This window comes from Vipera ursinii (assembly GCF_947247035.1).
Source record: "Vipera ursinii genome assembly, chromosome: 1".
NCBI lineage: Eukaryota > Metazoa > Chordata > Lepidosauria > Squamata > Viperidae > Vipera > Vipera ursinii.
Window position 1 is genome coordinate 24,199,933 of NC_139512.1, and position 21,616 is coordinate 24,221,548.

A 21,616-nucleotide genomic window follows, 5' to 3' on the forward strand; every position below is an offset into this window, starting at 1 on the left:
ATAAAAAACCCTCCAAATGAAAGTTCTAATAAAAAATAAACAATGCTGCAGTGCATAAACTTGGAAGGAAGCTCTCCAAAATAATGTTAACATTTTTAGTCAACAAGGAGCCAATTAGCCTAATTTCTGTTGGAAGGCTATTCCAAAACACATAGCACCTTGAAGAAGCAGTTGTTTCTAGCTTGACCCTTCTTCACAGTTCAGGAACTAGAGATTGTAGTTTATCTCTGGAAGAACCAGTGGGTCAGGCAATTCTGGTTGGAGCAGACAATCCTCTAGATACCAAGCGAAAAATGGCTTTATAGGTCAACCCCCACCTTCAGCAACCTAAATTGTAACCCACAGTGCAAGTATGTTATAGCACAGTAATGTTAATATAGTGTATGATTATTTGCTCCTAAGCCCAAGAACAGGTGAGTGGGCCACTGCCTTCTAAACCAGCTGCCATTTCCAGGTGGTCTTTAAAGATTATTACATTATCAGGTGATGAGAGCATGATATGTACTTGAGTCCTTTGCAACAGATGAAGTTATAATTACATATCAGTCAAAGCTGGGAAAGGGGCCTCCAGCCCGTTTCCACCCACAGTTAAAGCAGAGGCCACAAGTCCAGAAGGACCCCCATATTGTGAACTTGTTCCTTCATAGATAGTGCCTGCCTATGCAGATATTGCTATAGACAGATCTAAAAACAGTCGCTTCATCTTGGTTCCATTTCAACCTGTTATTTTTCATACAGGTGCCAGGATACAGAATTGAAGCATCTCTCAAACTAACATTTAACCTGAAGTGGCAATACAAAGTTACAGCTTGCTGTTGCCACATCCCAGTGGTTCTATATAGCTTTTGAAAAGCATAGGAGAGGCATCCAAACCCTGTAGCATTACACATATTAGGGTCATTGGACCAACATTTCACACACACACACACATACCATCACAGATTGAAACTGCCCAAGAAGAACCATTGCAAAGCAATCCATCCCCATAAATGAATAATCTCTGCCCATAAATGGTCCAATAAGATACCACAATCAATAATATAGAAGGCTAAGAGATCTAACAGGTCTAGGTAGGTGCACTACTCAACCCAGATGATGACATAGGTCATCCAAAAGAGCATTCAAAGCCATCTCTTTCCTATACCAGGGCCTTATCCCTGCCTGAAAAGGGTCTAAATAATCCACCTCAGATGTTTTGAAGTCGGTGCACTATCGGTATCTCAACCTTTGCCCAAAGTGGAAATTGAATACCAAATAATTGGATCCATGATGGCCATTTCAGAAGGCAGCACACCATAGCTTCCTTGAAGATTGGCAACCTGCCCTCTGCAAAGAAGCACTAACAATCGAGACTCAATAGGTTACCTCTCTACCTGCCCCCTTTAATTTCCAGGATACTAGGCACAGAACCACCCAGGCAACACCCTATCCACCCCATTCAGGGGTCAAAAGGAGTCCTACATAATAGGTCAGGGCCCTAATTACCACCAAAGACTATTGCCCAGGTGAAGTCAAATTGGCAAATTGAACCATTTTATCAGCAAAACCTGTTGCAGTGATCAAATGGTCATCAGGGATGCTGATGAAAGCTCACTGACAAAGTTAGGAAGAAATTGGTATGATTTGTTTGACTTATTGCCAAGATACATTCTTTTGCACTTGCTTACATTCCCACAGAGATGATGTAAATGCAAAAAGCATTAGCATGTGTGATTGGTTGGTCCACTGAGGTGTAGAGTTATGTTGTACATACTCTTTAATTCTCCAATGTTGAGATTCGGGATGCCTTTACTCATGCAGTGAATATCTTTGTCTTTGAAAACACAGTGAATGTTCCAGAGTCAACAGATCAAGAGCATGCACAGAATATTAATAAGTACATATAAATTCAACAAACCATTATCTTATTTTTCCAACAATCATTTTATGCTTGTTTTGGTTTGGCTGATGTACTGTGGTGTATATTGCTACAAAGACATAATTGAATTTGGTGGTTTGATCTGTTTGCTATTCTGTCCATTTACCATTTCAAATATAAAATGAGCTATTTGGGTAAGCAAGCGAATATGCAGGACTCACAATTACTCTTTCATTCTGTGGCTATGAGTGCTGAGAATACAAATGTAATTTACATTTAGGATGTAAATGATGGATGTCAGGCAGGAAAGAATTTTTTATGCTTTCCAGAATAGGACTCCTTTTTTCAAGATGTTCCTGCTCACCGCTAATTGTATTACTAATAAACGGCAGGTTTCATATACAACAAAAAGTGAAAGACAAAGCCATCTAGCAAGAAAATATACTTTAAAAGGGGCAGAGAAAATGGAATAGTAATAGAATTTATCTATTACAAATGGCCTTTTTTTATAGAGTAAGCTCTGGAAAGTATACATTTTTCCCCATCTGCAAAGGGGATCTGCCATTTTTACAACTTCATATTTAGTAAACTGACAAACTGATGTATAGGACAAACACATTCATTGCTTAAAATATTAAGCAGATTTTTTGGTGGAGAGATGAAATAGGCAAGAGGCCTTATCGAGCACACGGCTCATTATGCATTCTGCAATATAAGTTCCAATACCACGGGTCATAATATACATGACAATCCATTATTTTTATTCTTAAAATGCTATAGGTCTCCCAAATAGGCAGCACAATAGTGCAGCTAGCATTCAAATTCATGTAAAAATTCAGTACTATTATAAAAGAGAAAATATCAAAAAAATACTTTTCCATGTGAACTTATCAGTGAGGATATCTCCCATATTTAAAGGAGCGATGTGGATAATTTCAGAGGTTTTCCACAGCAACTTGCATATCTAAAAACTGCTGCATCATATGAACGTATTTTTGACATCAAGCACTAGCATAAATACTCTGAAGATAGTGACAGCAAGAAATGTGCACATCTCTCACAACAGAATCTGGACACATTTGTGTTCCATATCAGTTTGGCAAACTCAACTCATTTTAAAGAAGTCAGCTTCACAACTTTTCAAAAAGGTCAGAAATGATTTTCATAGACTTTCTAATTAAAGTTCTCCATATTCACTACTACTTCATCTATTTTTATGGACCTAAATGAAATAAAGGTCTCTTATTTGCTCCTAAAAGAGATCTTGTAATCTAGTAGCTCCCCTGTTCTCAAACTGTGAAGGGAAGTTCCATCATAAATAGATTAAAAAGCTTTTCACAGGGTGAATAAAATTCAGTCTAGTTTAGTATTTTTCTCCAGAGATTATCCATTTTCCAAAGTGCTTTAAATTGGAAAGTACATGATCTAGAAATCTTTCAGAATGAAAACTTAAATAACTTTTCCAAAGACCATGCTTTTGCTTACAAATAGTTATCTTTTAGGACCACAGCAAAGTTTACCAATATAAAACTCCCAGAAATCACCAGGTGTTAAAAACAATCCACTGGAGAATTGTAGCCATGCTTGCTCAACTTATGTCTGAAATATTAATATTTAAATCTCTCTTGGAGATTTTTATTGTGCGGCTTAGCAAACAAATTTGCCAAATCTTATGGATGTATAACTCAAAATATATGCCATGCACTTTCAAAATGATTTTTTATTAAATTGGTTTCAGATATATGGCAGTTTGAGACAATTGCAGAATTTTTTTTAAAATATGAAATAAAAACAAAAATACTTTTCCTGATATCCATCTAGTCTGGAAAACCAAAGCAAGGAATAGTCAGCTCAATATTTTATGTTAATAATGAGCTCTACTTTTCCTAACATCCATTTAGCCTGGGAAATTAAAGCTCAGTGTTTCATATTAATAGGAAAATGTTGATCCATGCATATTACTGGAGAACATCCTAATAGTAAAAATAGAACTACAACTCTTCCTGCAGCTGTATTTATGTATTCATCTACGTGACGCACAGAGATTATCTAAGTTTTAGAAATGTTGACTACAATTGACAGGGGGATGAAAGTCCATTATCCAAATAAGCCACTATAAAGTCCGGTAAACAAAAGGGGGGGGGGACATCCTCTCTTATGCTAAGGACAGTATTTTTCATATTTTACTGAAGGTACAACTGATCCTTATGGAGGGCAGGAATAAAACTGTCCAAAAGCCAGTGGCAGTTGTGTTACATTAATTTATATGTAATTCGTGTAATTCTTTAAATATCCCAATTGAAAAAGTCTGTCCATCAGATATTAAAGACTAGATGCTTTTGGACGGAAGAAAACAATAGAAGAGGAAGGCCTTTTCCTTGTACTATTACTATGATCACCAGATTCCATAGCTAAATCTTTATAGCAGTTTCTTCTTCAAAGATAATCCTTTGCTTTATGGCTTTTCTGCATGCACTTTGCTGGAATCAAGTCTGCTGTACGTCATTCTTTAGGAGCTCACCAAAACATAAATCATGCTGTTGGAAAGAGAAGAATAAGAATAAAATATATTTCTGTTAAATGTTTGTTCTGTTTCATTGGAGATGGAAAACTAGTAACCAACCTTTAAGCTTCACCATTTGGCTCACTAGGCTTATGGCCAGACATTTCTACTGGTGTACCCCTCCTACCACAGAAACCTAAAGCCAACAGTATGTACAACAGTATGATAATAATTGCAGTGCAGCAATTAAGAACTTCTGCCAAGAAAAGGTGACATGTTTTTCCCTCTCCCAAGCTGATACATTGAAAATAGTATTGACAGTTCCCAATTTATGCTCGTGGCCCACATTGGAACTCCAATGATTCACCAAAGTTAATTACTAGTTCCCACCATATCATAAATGGTTTATTTGCAGGATTTATTCTTAATAATATAGAAATCAACCAAGCATCTTTTATATTAAAGAGGGTGCACATCTCCAGAATACATTAACACAATTATTCATTTAATTCTCTTGTTGATGCTTAATGTTATTCTGATATCAAATCCCAAGCTATTATAAAACATTCTAATTATCTTAATATTTTAAATTACTCTGCAATTTTATTTTCATTTCTGAAAGTCAAAGCATGTTTTGTCTAAAGTATCTTCCTCCATAAAGCAATTTAGTAAGCAACTTCTGAACAAATATTTTGTTCTCTAAAAGTCAGTGGTGAGGCTCTTGTTCCAGGATTAGGAATTCCAAAAGAATCAGGAATTCTATATCTCCGTTACTGCTGAATCAACAATATGACACAAAGTGAGGCAGTATGGTATTATATTTTAAGGTACTGGATTAGAACCAGCTAGTCAGATCCATTCTCAATCTATGTTACAGGATTTCTGCTGTGGGGGGAAATGGGAGGAAACAACTAGGTGTGCCACCTTAAGCTGCTGAATTAAGAGCAGGGGTATAAAACAATATGCTGCTGGGCATTCATCAAGGTCCCTTCCCACATTCATTGTGTCTGTGCTTATTTAGGGAAGCCACCATGCAACAAAACGAAGCTAGTCTCAAACTTAGTATGTATTTATAACTAGATCTCTGATGCTCACGGAACACAGAGCTTTCTTAGAAAATAATGTAGGTGAATACAACTGATTATATAATGTATATTATGGTATGCAAATGATTCTTGTCTAGCCTCACCATGGGAACCATTTTATAGAATGTCATAACACAGTCTTATAAAACATTAAATATGCCCAGGGATCAAACAGATTAGGACTCCCCTGCATCAAGAAAATGAATATTAAGTGCCTGAGCATTTATAGCATTTTTAAAAGTCACTGCTGAAATTCAACAAAAGCATCTTTATATTTTTATTTAGCTTTCTTAAACTATATGTTCAACTACTTATCAGAAAGACATTATTTTATTAAAAACAGATGACTTACCCATATAGGTAGTAAAAAAAGGATAGAAGATAGAACGCTAGTTTGCACCACCCTTCCTTCTGACAATATGCTAAAATATCCGCATTCATAATGGTTGTGGGATCATAGAGTCCTGGTCCACTCATTACAGGCCTACTCATATACCTGAAAAGGTGAATTGGTATTTTGAAAAGCCACAGGAAAAATGAGTTTACTTTTCAAGAAACTACACCTATTATCATACTTATAGTGCTTTCCATCCTGTCATTTATTCCACATATTCCAAATTCCTTGATTTAGCATTAATGGGGGAAAAATGATTCCTTCAAGTCATTGTTGACTCTTGGTGACAACCTGGACAACTTCCTGCACTTTTCTTGGCAAGATTTCAGAAATGGCTTGCCATTGCCTGCTTTCTAGGCTGAACTGGCCCAAGGTCACCTATCTGGTTTCATGCCTAAGGTGGGACTAGAACTCATAGTTTCTGTTTATACCCTGGAGCCTAAACCACTACACCAAACTAGCTCTCAATGAAATATACACAATTAAAATGGGAACTCTCTGTTCAGTTTATCTCTGCCAACATTCAGTTTCTGACATCAAACTGTATTGGGCAAAAGGCCAACCTCAAACAAGTTTCAAGAAACATGTGAAATCTGAAATCTAAGTGAAGCATCTTTTACGATCATCCTATGGTCTCTGCAGTTAAAAATGTGAAAGTGGCAATTTCTAGTACCGTATTTTCCGGCGTATAAGACGACTGGGCGTGACGACCCCCTACATTTCCTGTTATAGGGTTTGGGCTATACTCGCTGTATAAGACTACCCCTTTCAACGCACACGAAATAAAAATTAAAAAACATCAGATTTGATTTTAATATGGTAATTTTAATTCAAATGCTTATGACATGCAGGTACTTAGTAGGAAAACTGTCACTTATAAACATAAGGCTGTTTGTCATCAAACATGTAAACATAAAACAGTGCAAGTGGATTAAACTTTTCCTAATTCAGTCTAAAGCTTTCCCTGTGCAGACCAAATGGGAGATCCGCTCCAGGTTTTCCAGCCAGCCAGCCCAGTTCCTGAGTCAAATGTGTCCTTAGAGCTAAGCAGCTGCTCTGGCTGCTGCATTCCCCACCTGCCTTTCAAGTTGGTATAGACTGCAGCTGCTCTTCAACTTTAGAAGGAAAGACGCCCAGACCCCAGCCTGTAAAAAATCACAGGCTGCAGCTTCTTCTCCAATTGGTCCCGCTTTCCCTGCGCAGACCAAATGGGAGATCCGCTCCAGGTTTTCCAGCCAGCCCTGTCCCTAAAGTTTCAGCACTCGGTGTATAAGACGACCCCTGACTTTTGAGAAGATTTTCATGGGTTAAAAAGTCATTTTATATGCCAGAAAATACGGTAGTAGAGATAGTATCTTATAATATATGGCAGAAGGGTAATATCTCTCTGAATGTGCTGACCTGATTCTTCTTTTTTATGTTGCTGAATGGAAGCGTAAACATTAGGTTTTGTATCAGTTTCTTTGGGAGTAAAAGCAGAAAGCAGCTGTATTAAGTATGAGCAATAATAACAAGATCACTACTGATCTCTGATGATGATATAGCAGAAGAATGCAACACACTGTTATCTTTCTCTTGCTTCCCTTGGGATCTTCCAAAAGTAAGGAATGGGGAGAGAATTTAAGGGACAGGAAAATCCCTGCAGAACAATTCATACAGAATGCAATACATGAAAAACAAAAATGAAAGCCACAAGTAAAGTTTTACCAAACTATGTTCAAAATTACCTCCAAATGTGGTAAGCCAGTAATGGCATATTAAGACTCAGTGTAAGCCATTCTGTTGCACACAAAAACATGACACAGAAGAATGCATGGATGAGATACTCTGGAAGTACAAGCTGCAAAAGAAGACAGATAGTTAGATCACCCTCTTTTCAACTTTTGTACACTTAAAATAAGAACATCATTATTTATAGGAACAAGAAGGGAGGGAAGTAAAAGAAGACCATTAGATAAGCCAGAGGAGAAAAGGTCAATCTATTGTGTTATAATAACTGACTTATGTTAGAGGAACTGAATAAAACTTAATAATCTCTTACAGAATTTGTGGTATATTAAAATAATAGCACTATCACATATCTTCCAATTTCCAAGTTTTATCCTGGAGATGTTAGATTTACATAATTTCTATCAGTCTCCATATTACATTACAGATGACATTTAGATATCTTTGAAAGCTGCTTATGTATCTCTAATTAATTGCAAGTAGCGCCTCAGCTGCCTAGAAGAAAAAGTTTCCATAATGTTACTGTGCTATCTCACCATTAAAATATGTGCAAGTCTGAATTACACACTTTTTAAAGAAAGATTATTACCCTCTTAGAATATGTAGATATATCTGACATTTAGTCTGGCCTGTCAGAAAATGCTGAAAGCAATCCTCATCTTTTTATGGGAGAAATAAAGACAAGAAGGTAGAGGGAGGAACAAAAAAAGAGAGAAAGTGGGACAAACAGACCTCACACTCATACAACTGGGAAAAGGTCGAAAAAGAGAGCTGTTTGGTCTAGTGGTTAAGACACCAGGCTAGAAAGTGGGAGACTGTGAGTTCTAGTCCCACCTTAGCCGCAAAACCCAGCTGTGTGACCTTGGGCTAGTCATGTTATCTCAGCCCAACTCACTTCATTGGGTTGTTGTGGAGAAAACAGGAAGAGGAAAGTGTGTTGGATATGTTCACCACCTTGAGTTATTTGTAAACATAATAAAGGTGGTATATAAATGCTATTACTTTGCTATCACCATGCTATCATATTATATAAAATCATAAGAGCACACCTAGAATACTGCAACCAATTTTGGTCTCCGCACTATAAAAAAGATGTTGAGACTCTAGAAAAAGTGCAGAGAAGAGCAACAAAGATGATTAGGGGCCGGGAAGCTAAAACATATGAAGAACGGTTACAGGAACTGGGCATGGCTAGCCTAGTGAAGAGGACCAGGGAAGACATGGTAGTGGTGTTCCAATATTTGAGGGGCTGGCACAGAGAGGAAGGTGTCAACCTATTTTCCAAAGCACCTGAAGGCCAGACAAGGAATAACGGATGGAAACTGATCAAGGACATTCAACCTGGAATAAGGAAAAATTTCCTGACAGTGAGAACAATCAACAAATGGAACAGACTGCCTTCAGATGTTGTTGGTGCTTCAGGACTGGAGGCTTTCAAGAAGAGACTGGACTGCCACCTGTCAGAAATGGTGTAGGGACTCCTGCTTGGGCAAGGGGTTGGACTAGATGACCTACAAGGTCCCTTCCAACTCTGAAATTCTAAATTCTAAATTCTATTCTATATAAAAAAAAATAAAAAGATAAAACAATATAAAGAAAGGAAAGGGGAAGAGAAGAGAGAAAAAGGCTTTCAGGTTTTATTCAAACCTCTGTAGGAAATGAAATACTCCATTCATTTGAATGGGAAGAACAAATTGTATGCTGCTCGTCTCTATTTTTAGCTTTCACTCACTCTTCAAGTAGTGCTCTGTCTGTTGCATACAGAAGTTATAGAGCACTGTGCACCTTAATATATGTACATACACAAAGGCAATGGAAAATTTAGGCCCAAAACTGTTGCACATATATGGATAAAATCAGCAGCAATTTAGTGTGAAGACAGGAGCTAATACGGTAGGGAAAAAAATCTGTATCTATATTCAATTTCTCCTGGATTTTATGTTCTGAAGAAAATTTATTTCCACTTTGTATTTTTTGATATATTCATCTATCGGTATTTTTTTCAATAAACCTAATATAGCAAATTCTGTTATAGGCAGCTATACTGAATAAAACTGTGCAGCTATTCATTTTAACAAAAGCCACTGATGATCTGATGTGCCTTATTTTATCTGAATTTGCAGAAGCAAATGAATCTAGTGTAAAAGAAACACAGACTTTAATCAGTGTACACTCAATACATTCAAGTTGCACTTCTGCTGAACTAGGTTACACTATGCCTATAGAGACCAAACCTTCCATGGAACCACAAGTCCCCACCTCCTCTAATACTGTATTTTTTGGAATCCCTTATTTTTTTAAAAAAAATCAAACAGGACATTGGCGTTCTATAAAAGCACCAACCCTCTAATTAATACCTTGATTTTCAAGGTTACAGAGAGCCTACTCTGCTAAGACATTCTTAGAAAACAGAAACAGCCAGGCCAGTGCTTTGTGTGAAAAACATTTCCAACTGCCCAGAAACAAAAAAAAAAAGGAAAGCAGAAGAACAGAGAACATCTGGGTGGAGAGAGAGTGGCAAGGAATAACCTCATTAGTCTGCCTTCTGATAAGGGATGTTCTGTTATTAGCCATTCCATGAATAGGTAAACCAAGTCTATGCCAGATGTGTATGAGACCTCCAGGGCATGTAAAGGTAAAATAAAAATCATAGTCATTTATTTAAACAATAAATAATTTAGCAATTCAATCATAAGGTATCAAAAACTACACTAAGATTCCTGCTAACTTGCTGGAAATTATTTATTTTTATTATTACTTTTCCCTGCATATATTCTTAAGATGCTACATTCCCACATAGATTCATTTATGGCACACAGTTACAATATTTCAAAAGCTCTCAGCAAATTTCTCTCTATATTAAACAAAAAAGCCCAGAGAAGCATAACATGCATATGGTAATATATTTTTCTTAAAAGTCTGATAAGGGGATGCATAGATGTATTGAAAGTCTGTCTCGCTCACACAACAAATGAGTGATGAACTGAGTAGGGTAAACTGTTCCATGCACAGCTTCTATCTATGTTACTTCTTCCTTCATTAGAAGACATATTTTAGCAGTCACTCTACCTCGCAATACTTTTTTTCATTCACTGGATTGCATTTAGCACTAATGCCAGTTCCTGTGGCTCAATTTCAGCAGAACCTCTGGGATATCTGATATAATTTCTAGAGAAATGCTATTTAGTCAATCCACGTCAAAAATATATGAAAAGAAATAGTCTTTTCCAAGCCTTTCAAGTATTCTGTAATTTGTTAGAGTTTGTCAACAAGCAGAAGAAACATTTTAAAGTAAATGTGGGAATAAGACATATGAAGCTGGAAAATGCTGGTCTGGACTAAAATGCTCTAAGAACTAAAGAATTACTGGTGTAAATATGAACAGAGAATGGTAGCTATTTTCTAAACAGGTAAAAATGCAGGAGATTAGAGTAACTTCTTACCAATTATACAGACAGTGCAGAATTTGGCTCTGCCTTCTAAAAAGCCCAGGGACCGCAGAGTATTCAACACTACAATAAAATCTTCAAGTCAGTTTTGATTCCTGGTGATTTCATAGATATGGGCATGCAATTGTCTTGGCAACAGTACAGAAATGGTTGCCGCTCACTTTTGGAATGCTCTGCCAACTTCCCAGGTTCAGACCATAGCCCTGGTTCCCTCAGAGATCTTTTTAATCAATCCAGATCTATTTTAACTTCCAGGTCCACACAAGGTCAGAGAACTACTGCCACCTATTAGGACTACTTTAAACATTTTGGAAATGGGCACATAACTCATGAACCACAGTTGTACTTGTCACAACATGGAAAAACAGAATTAGTGGTATTAAACGTACCCATGGCAGAAGCTGCAAAAAAGCGTCCCTAAGATCAAGGTGGGACGCGGTGGCTCAGTGGGTTAGGACGCTGAGTTTGTCGATCAGAAGATCGGCAGTTTGGCGGGTCAAATCCCAAGTGCCGCGTAACAGAGTGAGCGCCTGTTACTCATCCCAGCTTCTGCCAACCTAGCAGTTCAAAAGCACGTAAAAATGCAAGTAGAAAAATAGGGACCACTACAGTGGGAAGGTAACAGCGTTCCGTGCGCCTTTGCCGTCTAGTCATGCCGGCCACATGACCACGGAGACGTCCTTGGACAAACGCTGGCTCTTTGGCTTTGAAACGAAGATGAGCACCGGCCCCTAGAGTTGGAAACGACTAGCACGCACGTGCGGGGGAACCTTTACCTTTTAAGATCAAGGTGGGCAATAAGGGAAAGGTACTATTTTTATTATTACACTACAGACACTATTCCCGAGCTATCTCCGTGCAAATAATCCACTGTAAATCAAGAAGCCAGAATATTCCTTCTCCCTAATTCTAAGAATTCCCTTAAATGTGTATCAGCTCTAATCAAGATTCTAACTTAACCATCATTCATGAATTAAATTTGCAAATTCTGATTAAGGAAAAAATATGGCATTTCTTCCATTTAAATAAACATGAAGTTATTGAATTGTTGATGTCATGTCCTGTCAGTAACTGATTTCTTGTAGAAGAATTTAAGCATGTAACAGTTTTCCCCCTCGCTTATTAAGCAAGTGCAAAATTCAGAGAATTATTTCAATCCTTGAACAGACAAAAGACAAGCAAATGAACAGGCACATGGACCAAAACAAGAGTTAACATAGGTCATAGACATGATCCTAATAAATGGAAAGCAAAGAGACTGTGGGATTAAGACATTAAATTAAAAAGCAGTACACACCTTGAATGCAATTTTGACTCTTTTAATCTTTTTAACCTTTTCAACTGTCTTTGTGCCGAAAACGTAAAAAGCAGATTGAAAGAATGTTAGTGTGACCACTGACAAGTTCACCAGCAGATAAATAAGTCAGAATTTCAAGAATGGGGAGTGAGGGTAAGTATGAAAGAGTATAGGGACACAATTATACCTAGAAATCTTAAATCTATTAGATACTGTAGTATCAAATAAAATGCATGTTAAATGGTATGTATGTTAAATCATCATACATTTACCAAAAAAACAAAACTAACTAGGAATTCATGAAGAAAGTTGTCTCATATAAACTTACAGGATTTAGTGTATTACACTGGTCTATGGGATTCTTGTAGTCAGTCTTCAGCTCATCAAAAGCTATAATCTAAAATAAAATTACAATGGTTAAGTAACAGTATAAGAACTCTTACTGTTCTAAAGTCCAGCATTTAGAACAGCCCAACTTCTAAATACAAATTCTTTAAAGTCAGTTCCAAGTAATAATAAATAACTAAGCTCTTCAAAGCACACTTTCAAGAATTCACCCAAACCCCCTACACAGTAGCAGCACCCAAGCCTCCCACTGAGCCTTGAATATTGTATGAATTGGAGTTGGATTCTGATTGAGCAACCCAAAAACCTGATTATCAAATCCGTGCACCTCCAGAATAATTAAAATTTCTTGGGAGATGATGATGATAATGACAGAGGAGGAAGGGACCTTGGAGGTCATCTAGTCCAACCCCCTGCTCAGGCAGGAAACTGAGCAGGGGGTTAGTTAATTGTTCTAACTGTCAGGAAGTTTCTCCTTAATTCTAGGTTGCTTCTCTCCTTGATTAGTTTCCATCCGTTGCTTCGTCCTGCCTTCAGGTGCTTTGGAGAATAGCTTGACTCCCTCTTCTTTGTGGCAACCCCTGAGATACTGGAACACTGCTATCATGTCCCCTCTTGTCCTTCTATTCATTAAACTAGACATACATAGTTCCAGCAGCTGTTCCTTATATGTTTTAGCCTCCAGTCCCCTAATCATCTTTGTTGCTCTTCTCTGTACTCTTTCTAGAGTCTCAACATTTTTTTTACATTGTGCTGACCAAAACTGGATGCAGTATTCCAAGTGTGGCCTTACCAAGGCATTGTAAAATGGTATTAATACTTCACGTAATCTTGATTCTATCCCTCTGTTAATGCAGCCTAGCACTGTGTTGGCTTTTTTAGCAGCTGCAGCACACTGCTGGCTCATATTTAAGTGATTATCCACTAGGACTCCAAGATCCCTCTCACAGTTACTACTATTGAGCAAGGTACCACCTATACTATACCTGTACATTTGGTTTTTCTTGCCTAAATGTAGAACCTTGCTTTTTTCACCAATGAATTTCATTTTGTTAGATAGCACCCAGTGTTCGAGTCTGTCCAGATCCTTCTGTATCTTAAGCCTATCTTCTGGAGTATTGGCTATTCCTGCCAGCTTGGTGTCATCTGCAAATTTGATGAGTTCCCCATCTATCCCCTCGTCCAAATCATTGATGAAGATGTTGAAGAGCACTGGGCCCAGAACAGAGCCCTGGGGCACCCCACTACACACTTCCCTCCATGTAGATACAGTTCCATTGAGGACCACACACTGAGTACGGCTGGTCAGCCAGCTACGAATCCATCTGTCTAGCCCACATTTTTCTATCTTATCAAGTAGTAGTTTGTGATCTACTTTATCAAATGCCTTACTGAAGTCCAAGTAAATTATATCCACAGCATTCCTCTGGTCCACTAATTTTGTCTCTTGGTCAAAGAATGCAATAAGGTTTGTCTGGCATGATCTGTTTTTGACAAACCCATGTTGGCTTTTAGTAATGACTTTGTTTGCCTCTAGGTATTCAGTGATTCGTTCTTTGATCATCTTTTCTAGAATCTTCCCAGGTATTGAGGTCAGGCTGACAGGTCTGTAGTTTCCTGGATCTATTTTTTTCCCTTTTTTGAAGATGGGAACTACATCAGCTCTTTTCCAGTCCTCTGGTAATTCCCCAGTGCTCCAAGATCTTTGAAAAATATAGTTCAGTGGTTCTGAGATCACATCTGCCAGTTCTTTGAGAACCTTGGGGTGTAATCCATCTGCTCCTGGTGATTTGAACTCATCTAGGCTTGACAGGTGCTCACTTACCACTTTCTTGCCTATCTTAACTTGTGTTTCTAGTCTGGTTTTTATGGCACTGTTTTTGATAGGCTGGACTGTTTTTTCCCTTTGTGTAAAGACAGATGCAAAAAACAAGTTAAAATAGTTCTGCTTTCTCCCTGTTGCTTGTCACCTTCTTGCCACTTTCCCCCACTAATGGACCAATCATTTCCTTAACTTTTTTATTGTTTTTTACATGTTGAAAGGAGCTTTTTATTTTTGATTTTGGTCGCAAGCCTTAGTTCATTTTGAGCCTTAGCTTTCCTCACTTCATCTTTGCAGGCACGGGCTATTTGTTGATATTCTGCCTTAGTTACATAGCCCTCTTTCCACTTTTTATACTTGTCCTTTTTATCTTTCAATTTATCAGAGTTCTTTATGCATCCATGCTGGTTTCTTTTGTTATTTTTCTTCTTTGTTGGTATTGTGCTAGACTGGGCTTTTATTATCTCACTTTTCAAAATTTCCCAAGCTTCTTGAGTTGTTTTCCCCTTTAGGATTCTCATCCATAGACTCCTTCCCAAGCTCTCTCTAAGTTTAATGAAATTAGCTCTTCTAAAGTCCAAAACTCTAGTTTGACTGTGTTCTATTGCTTGTGCTTCCAGAATGTTGAATTTCAGTATTGCATGATCACTTCTGCCCAAGGTTCCTGTAGCTTCAACACCTTCTATCATTTCATCTCTGTGAGGATTAGATCCAATATGGCTAATCCCCTAGTTCCCTTCTCTACTTTTTGGGAGACAAAGTTGTCTGCTAGGTTTGTCAGGAATCTGCTTGATCTTCCACTTGGTGCACAGTTTGTCTCCCAGTTGATGTCAGAGTAATTAAAGTCCCCCATTACTATTGTGATGTGCTTCCTACATACCTTAGTTAGCTGACTAGCAAAAAGTTCATCTGTTTCCTCTGTTTGGTTGGGCGGCCTATAGTATACACCTATGGCAATGTCATTTTCCCCCCCTTTTATATTGATCCAAATACATTCAAGACAGTTTTCATCATTGTGCTCTATTTCTATACAGATGTAGTTATTTCTTATATAGAGAGCTCCACCTCCTCTTTTGTTTGGTCTGTTTCTTTTAAATAATTTAGTTTTAGTTTAGTTTAGTTTTATTTGATTTCTATACTGCCCTTCTCCCTAGGGACTTTAGCTGTGTGTTCCATTTGTGGGTTTTATCCCACATTTCCGTAATGGCAATAATATCATATTTGCCCTCATTTACCTGAATTTGGTGGTGAGTGTTGCTATCTTCCCTGAAAAAGGTGGCAATACACCATCTCTTATAAAAGCCATTGTTGGACATAACGGTTCTGAACACCTTTTATCTAACCTCCAACCTTCTGTTTCTCAGGGAAGTAGTTGAGAAAGTGATCAGGTTGCAGTTTCAGAGACCCCCAGATAAAATGGATTATCTGGTTTCTTTCTAGTGTGGTTTCAAGCTGAGACAGCACTGACTGAGCTTGTGGAGGCAGGACAGAGATTGTGTGAACTTGAAACTTGAATCTCTCAATGACTATATAATTAATCATCATATCCATCTGGGGTGACTAGGGGTATTAGGAAATAGTGTTATAGTGGTTCTCTTTTTCTCTCTGGTTGTTTCCACTTGGTGCTGGTGGGCAATCCTTTGAACCCTTATCTGTGGTGATTTGAGAGCTCAATCATCCTCCTTTTCCTGTATGATATCTCCATGAAACTATTGGGTTTGATAATCTACCAATATAGAATTTAATACCATCAATACACTGAAGTTACTCGGTTGTATATATTGATCCCAAGCCAACCAAGCAATGTCATCAAAATGATGTCCCAGTGCCTTGATGCTGTGAAGCTGACTTTATAATAATGCCGCTTGGGGGGGGGGGAGGCGAAACCCCTAATAAGCAGGCATATACATAGAATGAAGGCTATTGCTAAGTATATTGATTTGTGCTTAGAGTGTAAGCCGCCCTGAGTCTTTGGAGAAGGGCGGGATATAAATGGGATTAAAATTAAAAAAAAAAAGATCTGGATGAGGAACAGGTTTAAGGTCAACTACGCCAAAATGGAATGGCAATGGGTTTTTAGCTCTTGCAGTATCAGGGATTTTCCATCTTTAGTTCTGGATAAGGTTGCACCTCTCCGGACAGAACTGGGGACAATTTGGGAATCCTCCTTGATCCTCAGCTCCTGCTCAAGGAGGTGGCAGGTATAACCAGGAGGGCCTTCACCCATTTGTCCACTGCACCAATTGCACCCTTACCTCGACCAAGATTTCCTTTTCACAGTCATTTCTAACTTAAATCACCTCACATTTTACTGCAATATACTCTACATGGGACTGACCTTGACCACTCAAAAGCTGCATTTGGTCTAGAATGCAACTGCATAGACAGGCATGGACACAACATGGCACACCCATGGGACATAGCACCCATGTGCTCATTCCTTCTATGTGCAATTCAAACTGCTGTCCACCTTGTATGCTTCTGCAGAGAGGGTATGCTCCAGGTCACATCAGTGAAAAAATAATAATGTAATGCAGGGGTGTCAAACTCAATTTCATGGAGGGCCGCATCAGCATTGCGGTTGCCCACAGGGGGCCTGCTGGGTGTGGCCAGGGTGGGCGTGGCCTACTGGGTGGGTGTGGCTAGAGTGCGTATGGCCTACTGGGTGGGCGTGGCCAGCTCTACATGGTTCGCATCAAGGGTGCCTATGGGGGCCTGGGCAGGAGTGGGACAGATCTGAGGGTCTCTGGCAGAAGGAGGGTCTCTGGGCCAGGGCCAAGGCAGTGGAGGCCGTTCCCTCACTGTGTCCAGGATGGCTTCGCGGGCCGCATGAAACCACTTCGCGGGCCGGATCCGGCCCCCGGGCCTTGTGTTTGACATGTCTGATGTAATGGGTCCCAGGAAATGTGCCTACCCTGGTGCCAAACCTATCCTCTGGAATATCTATCCAGAGGTTAGGTTGCCCCAACCAGGGGCTTTAAAGATTGTCTCTTCCTCCAGGGCCTGAATAAGGAATGCTTCTCTTTGACTGTTATCAAGACTTGTTCTTTTTAGTTTGGGGATTTTTTTTTTTTACTTTTTTCAGTTGATGCCATCTTACTGGGAATTTTTATTGGTTATTTTTATTGTATGCCATTTAGTCTATAAAATAAGTTTGGTTTTACTTATTTATGTAAAAGGAAAAAAAGAATACACTGTAGATTCTTCAATCAGATAATCCAATTGAAATGTTCGTGCTATCTATTTTACAGCATTGGTCAATGCCGAGGCCAATTTGTCTTCAGTCTTTCAGACTGTCAGCTGCAGTCTTCTCCAGTGCACATCTCAGTGTCAGACAGGATTCTCCAAGGGAAGGATGTTTATCTTAGCACATGCATAAAGGGGATTCCCCTTGGTCTCTACCCCTCTCCGGAGAAAAAGTGTTTGTTTTTAAAAATCTAATAGAGAAGCAACATATGGAGGCTAAGAAGAGGAACTAAGAAACGCTGTTCCAGAGACTCTGATTAAAAACTGTCATCTATTAAAATCTGAAAAATCCAAGGAAGCAACCAGGAAATGTTTGCTGCATCCATCAGTTAATCTCTAAAAGTTGCGTAACAGGTGTGAGCTAGAAATATTGTATCAGACTAGTTTTATTTTGGAATATGTTTTAAACTTTATAGTCTCTGATAGGGCATAGTTTCCCTGTGCAATTTCAGTGATTGTGTATCTTAGTTAACAGACCAATACATCTCATAGTCTGCTTGTATATTTTTTTCCTATTGGAGACTCCCTTGAGATGCTCTCTATGATTTTCACAACTCTCTATTTTTATCTCCACTGATTTTTGTGCATTTTATCTAAAATCAGAAAGGAATTTTTCTTTTTTACTTTTTAAATGTTAACTTTATTTAAGCCACTTAGAATCACCTTTGGTGAGATAGATGGCATACAAGTTTGATAAATAAATAAAATAATTTTTTTTATACCTTGTGAGGGTTAATTTTCCTAACCATATGTCTCCTGTTATAGGCTCTTAAGATGATACTATAGATTCCCCCCCCCCCTCCTTACTTGCCATTAAAACACACAAGTTGTCAGATCCCTCTCTCATACATCAAGGTTGTGGAGAGATCAGTAGATAAAGACATCCCCTGAAAAATGTGATGTTATAGCAGTAATTACATAGTAGCTACCCCAAGCCAAGAAGGTAGGGCCACACTATGTAGTCTCAGAGGGCTTGTAGGAGAAAAGGTTTGAGATTTCTGACCTTTCACCTATACACTCAGCTAGAAAGCCTTAATACATGTTCACACAAAAGCACCCAGATACATTCTATCCTGAGACTATTAAGATAGCATGTTAGAATTCTGTACAGCATAATGTACCCACCCATCCCCCTCATAAATAAGTCTGCCCTATCTAATCTCATATGTTCCAAGATTCTCCACTCCTACAATTCTAGTCCCTTTTATTTCACAATAACCTTTAACAGTCCCTGGCCAAAAGCCATGACGTCTCTTACCCCACAAGTTATCACTCTTTTCATATTTTCCTCTTTATTCTATACATCAGTCCAATTCCAGTTCTTCAAACAAATCCTCAAAAAAGGATGTACCAAGCTAAAAAACCCAACCTGAGTTCAAATTCTTGCTTCCTATAAATACCACTGTGAATTGCCAGGAGCCAACAGGAGTGTGCAGAATGGCAGTGAACTACTTCAGTGGGATAGTTCAACCTTGTCATCATTCCACTTTGACAAAGCAGTGAGACGGGACTGAGCCAACTCAACTGATCATTTCATTTTACAAAAGCGGTTGGCATACACACATGGGAATCCCTTTGGCTGGTCAAACAGAATTGAGGTAGCTGCCTATTTGATACTGTGGTTTGTAGGGATGACTGTTGCTCCTCACAGCAAAGCATCTTTTAAAAGCTGTGCATAGCACTCACATGCTTGAACCTTCTGAATATCTCTTGAAGACATCCAAACAGGGCTGATCACTATATAGGTAGTCCTCAACTTACAACAGTTCATTTAGTGACCAAAGTTACAACGGCACTGGAAAAAGTGATTTATGACCGTTTTTCACAATTATAATCTTTGCAGCATCCCCACAATCGTGTGATCAAAATTCAGATGCCTGCCAACAGGTTCATATTATAATCATTGCAGCATCCCAGGGTCATGTGATCACTTTTTGCAACCTTCTGACAAGCAAAGTCAATGGGGAAGCCAGATTCACTTAACAACCCTGTTACTAACTTATCAACTGCAGTGATTCACTTAACTGTAGCAAGAAAGGTCATAAAATGGGGCAAATTCACTTAACAAATGTCTCACTTAGGAACAGAAATTTTGGGCTCAGTTTAGGTCATTAAGTTGAGGAGCACCTGTATCCTGTATTATGAACTTCCACAAATTACGTAATTATGGGTTCATGAACTCATTTTTTAGTTTTAACTGTCCAATTTTTAATATTTTCTATATATGGCATCTTTTTGAAGCTTAACCACTTCAAATATCCCACAAACAAAAACATGAACAATAAAGCCAATCTTTAAATAGACTTTTAACTTCCCTGAGGTGTTAAAAACACCAAAAAAGAAATATTTTCCCTTATTCACTTTCCCCAAGCTCTGTATCTTTCTAACAAGCTTCCTTCCTTTCTCCTTTTGTAACTTGAGCTTCGGGACGCACTAATATCTTTCTGCCCTTTTTCCAGTTTCACAAAAGGATGCAGAGATGACACTACTGTACACGCCATACTTAAATGTGGTCACGCCTTATAATTGCAGAAAACAATGAGGGCGCCCTTTTCACGCCCGCTGCGCCCAGTGGCCCGCGTTCACACGTTCCCCAAACCCTCCTGGCCTCTCCTGCCTGCTCCGGTCTGGCCAGGAGATGCACAGTACAAATTCGGGGGCTCGCAATGCCTTGCCTGACTCTTCTCTGTCGTGGCGCCCCAACTGCCAGTTTGCAATGCCCGGCCCTCCAGCATTTGTGGCCACTTCGGGGTTCAACCCTCCAGAAGAATTTCGCGACCCAATTGAGCGGGAGCTTCCTTCGCTTCCCCTCAACCTCGGGCAGCCCCGCCTTGTCCGCTGCCTTCAACCCCTTCTTAACCCCCTCTCCCTTTAGGTCCACCGCCCCAGGTTTCCAGGGAATACCAGGACGCTCTCCTGCACTCACATGCCATATAGCGAAGAAGATAAGCGCAGCAGTGAGGAGCAGCGCCAACATATAGCAGAAAGCAGCGAACGTGAACGCCATGGCGGCGGCGGTGGCAGCGACTGACACTAAGGAAGGCCGGCCCGACGGCGAGGCGCGCGGAAGTTTCTGGGCCGGATCATTCAGGGTGGCCGCAGAGGCCCCGGAGGGGGGGGGGAGCGACAGACGCTTTCGACGTCACTGCGCAAGCGCACAGAGGAGGGAAGCCGCCCGCCGCCTCCGCCTTTACAGACCTGAGTTGCGCGCCGCGGCATCTACTTCTGGGCGACGGCGGAACTGCAACGTGACTCCCTCCCGACGGCGAGATGTTTTCTATTCGCATCCCCGGGAAGTGAGTTTCGTGCGTGACATAAATTATACGGAGGTGGCGTCTCAGCGCTCTGTTTCCCCTTCTTTCGAGGAATAGCGACGAGGAGGAGGATGTATCGAAAGGAGAGCATTATTTGCCGGGTGTTCCCCCGGGTGAACGTGGAACTAAATGGACTTTTGCACCGAGGAGAGCGTCACGTCTGTAGCGATGGGCGTGTACAAGCTGCATATCCCACCGTTAGGAAGCACGGAGAAGAGTAGAAGAATAGAATAGAATAGAATAGAATAGAATAGAATAGAATAGAATAGAATAGAATAGAATAGAATAGAATAGAATAGAATAGAATAGAATAGAATAGAATAACAAGAGTTGGAAGGGACCTTGGAGGTCATCTAGTCCAACTCCTGCTTAGACAGGAAACACTATCCATTTCAGACAAATTGTTGTCCAATCTTTTCTTAAAAACTTCCATTGTGGGAAAATTCACAACTTCTAGAGGCAGGTTGTTCCACTGATTAATTGTTCTGTCAGGAAATTTCTCCTTAGTTCTAGACTGCTTCTCTCTTTGATTAGTTTCCATCCTTCGTCTCCTGCCTTCAGGTGCTTTGGAGAAT

At 39.4% G+C, this 21,616-nt stretch overlaps 1 protein-coding gene across 1 annotated transcript; it reads right to left on the bottom strand.

Annotated features, from left to right (window-relative positions):
• Positions 1-3,560: 3,560 nt before the first annotated feature.
• On the bottom strand, positions 3,561-20,876 carry CNIH1 (cornichon family member 1). Its single transcript, XM_083378492.1, has 5 exons — positions 20,654-20,876; positions 12,643-12,711; positions 7,568-7,680; positions 5,799-5,942; positions 3,561-4,395 (listed from the first exon to the last, which is right to left on the bottom strand). The coding sequence occupies exons 1-5, from the start codon at positions 20,732-20,734 to the stop codon at positions 4,368-4,370; spliced, it is 435 nt and encodes a 144-aa protein (XP_083234618.1). The 5' UTR covers positions 20,735-20,876; the 3' UTR covers positions 3,561-4,367.
• Between the last annotated feature and the right edge of the window lie 740 nt (positions 20,877-21,616).

Excerpts from the sequence above, each read along its gene's own strand:
- CNIH1 (XM_083378492.1), bottom strand. The coding sequence starts at position 20,734 with ATGGCGTTCACGTTCGCTGCTTTCTGCTATATGTTGGCGCTGCTCCTC. Across the intron at positions 5,943-7,567 it reads CTGGCTTACCACATTTGGAG|GTATATGAGTAGGCCTGTAA; the intron begins GTAATTTTGAAC and ends TCACCTTTTCAG. Across the intron at positions 4,396-5,798 it reads TTTTTTTACTACCTATATGG|CATGATTTATGTTTTGGTGA; the intron begins GTAAGTCATCTG and ends TCTTTCCAACAG.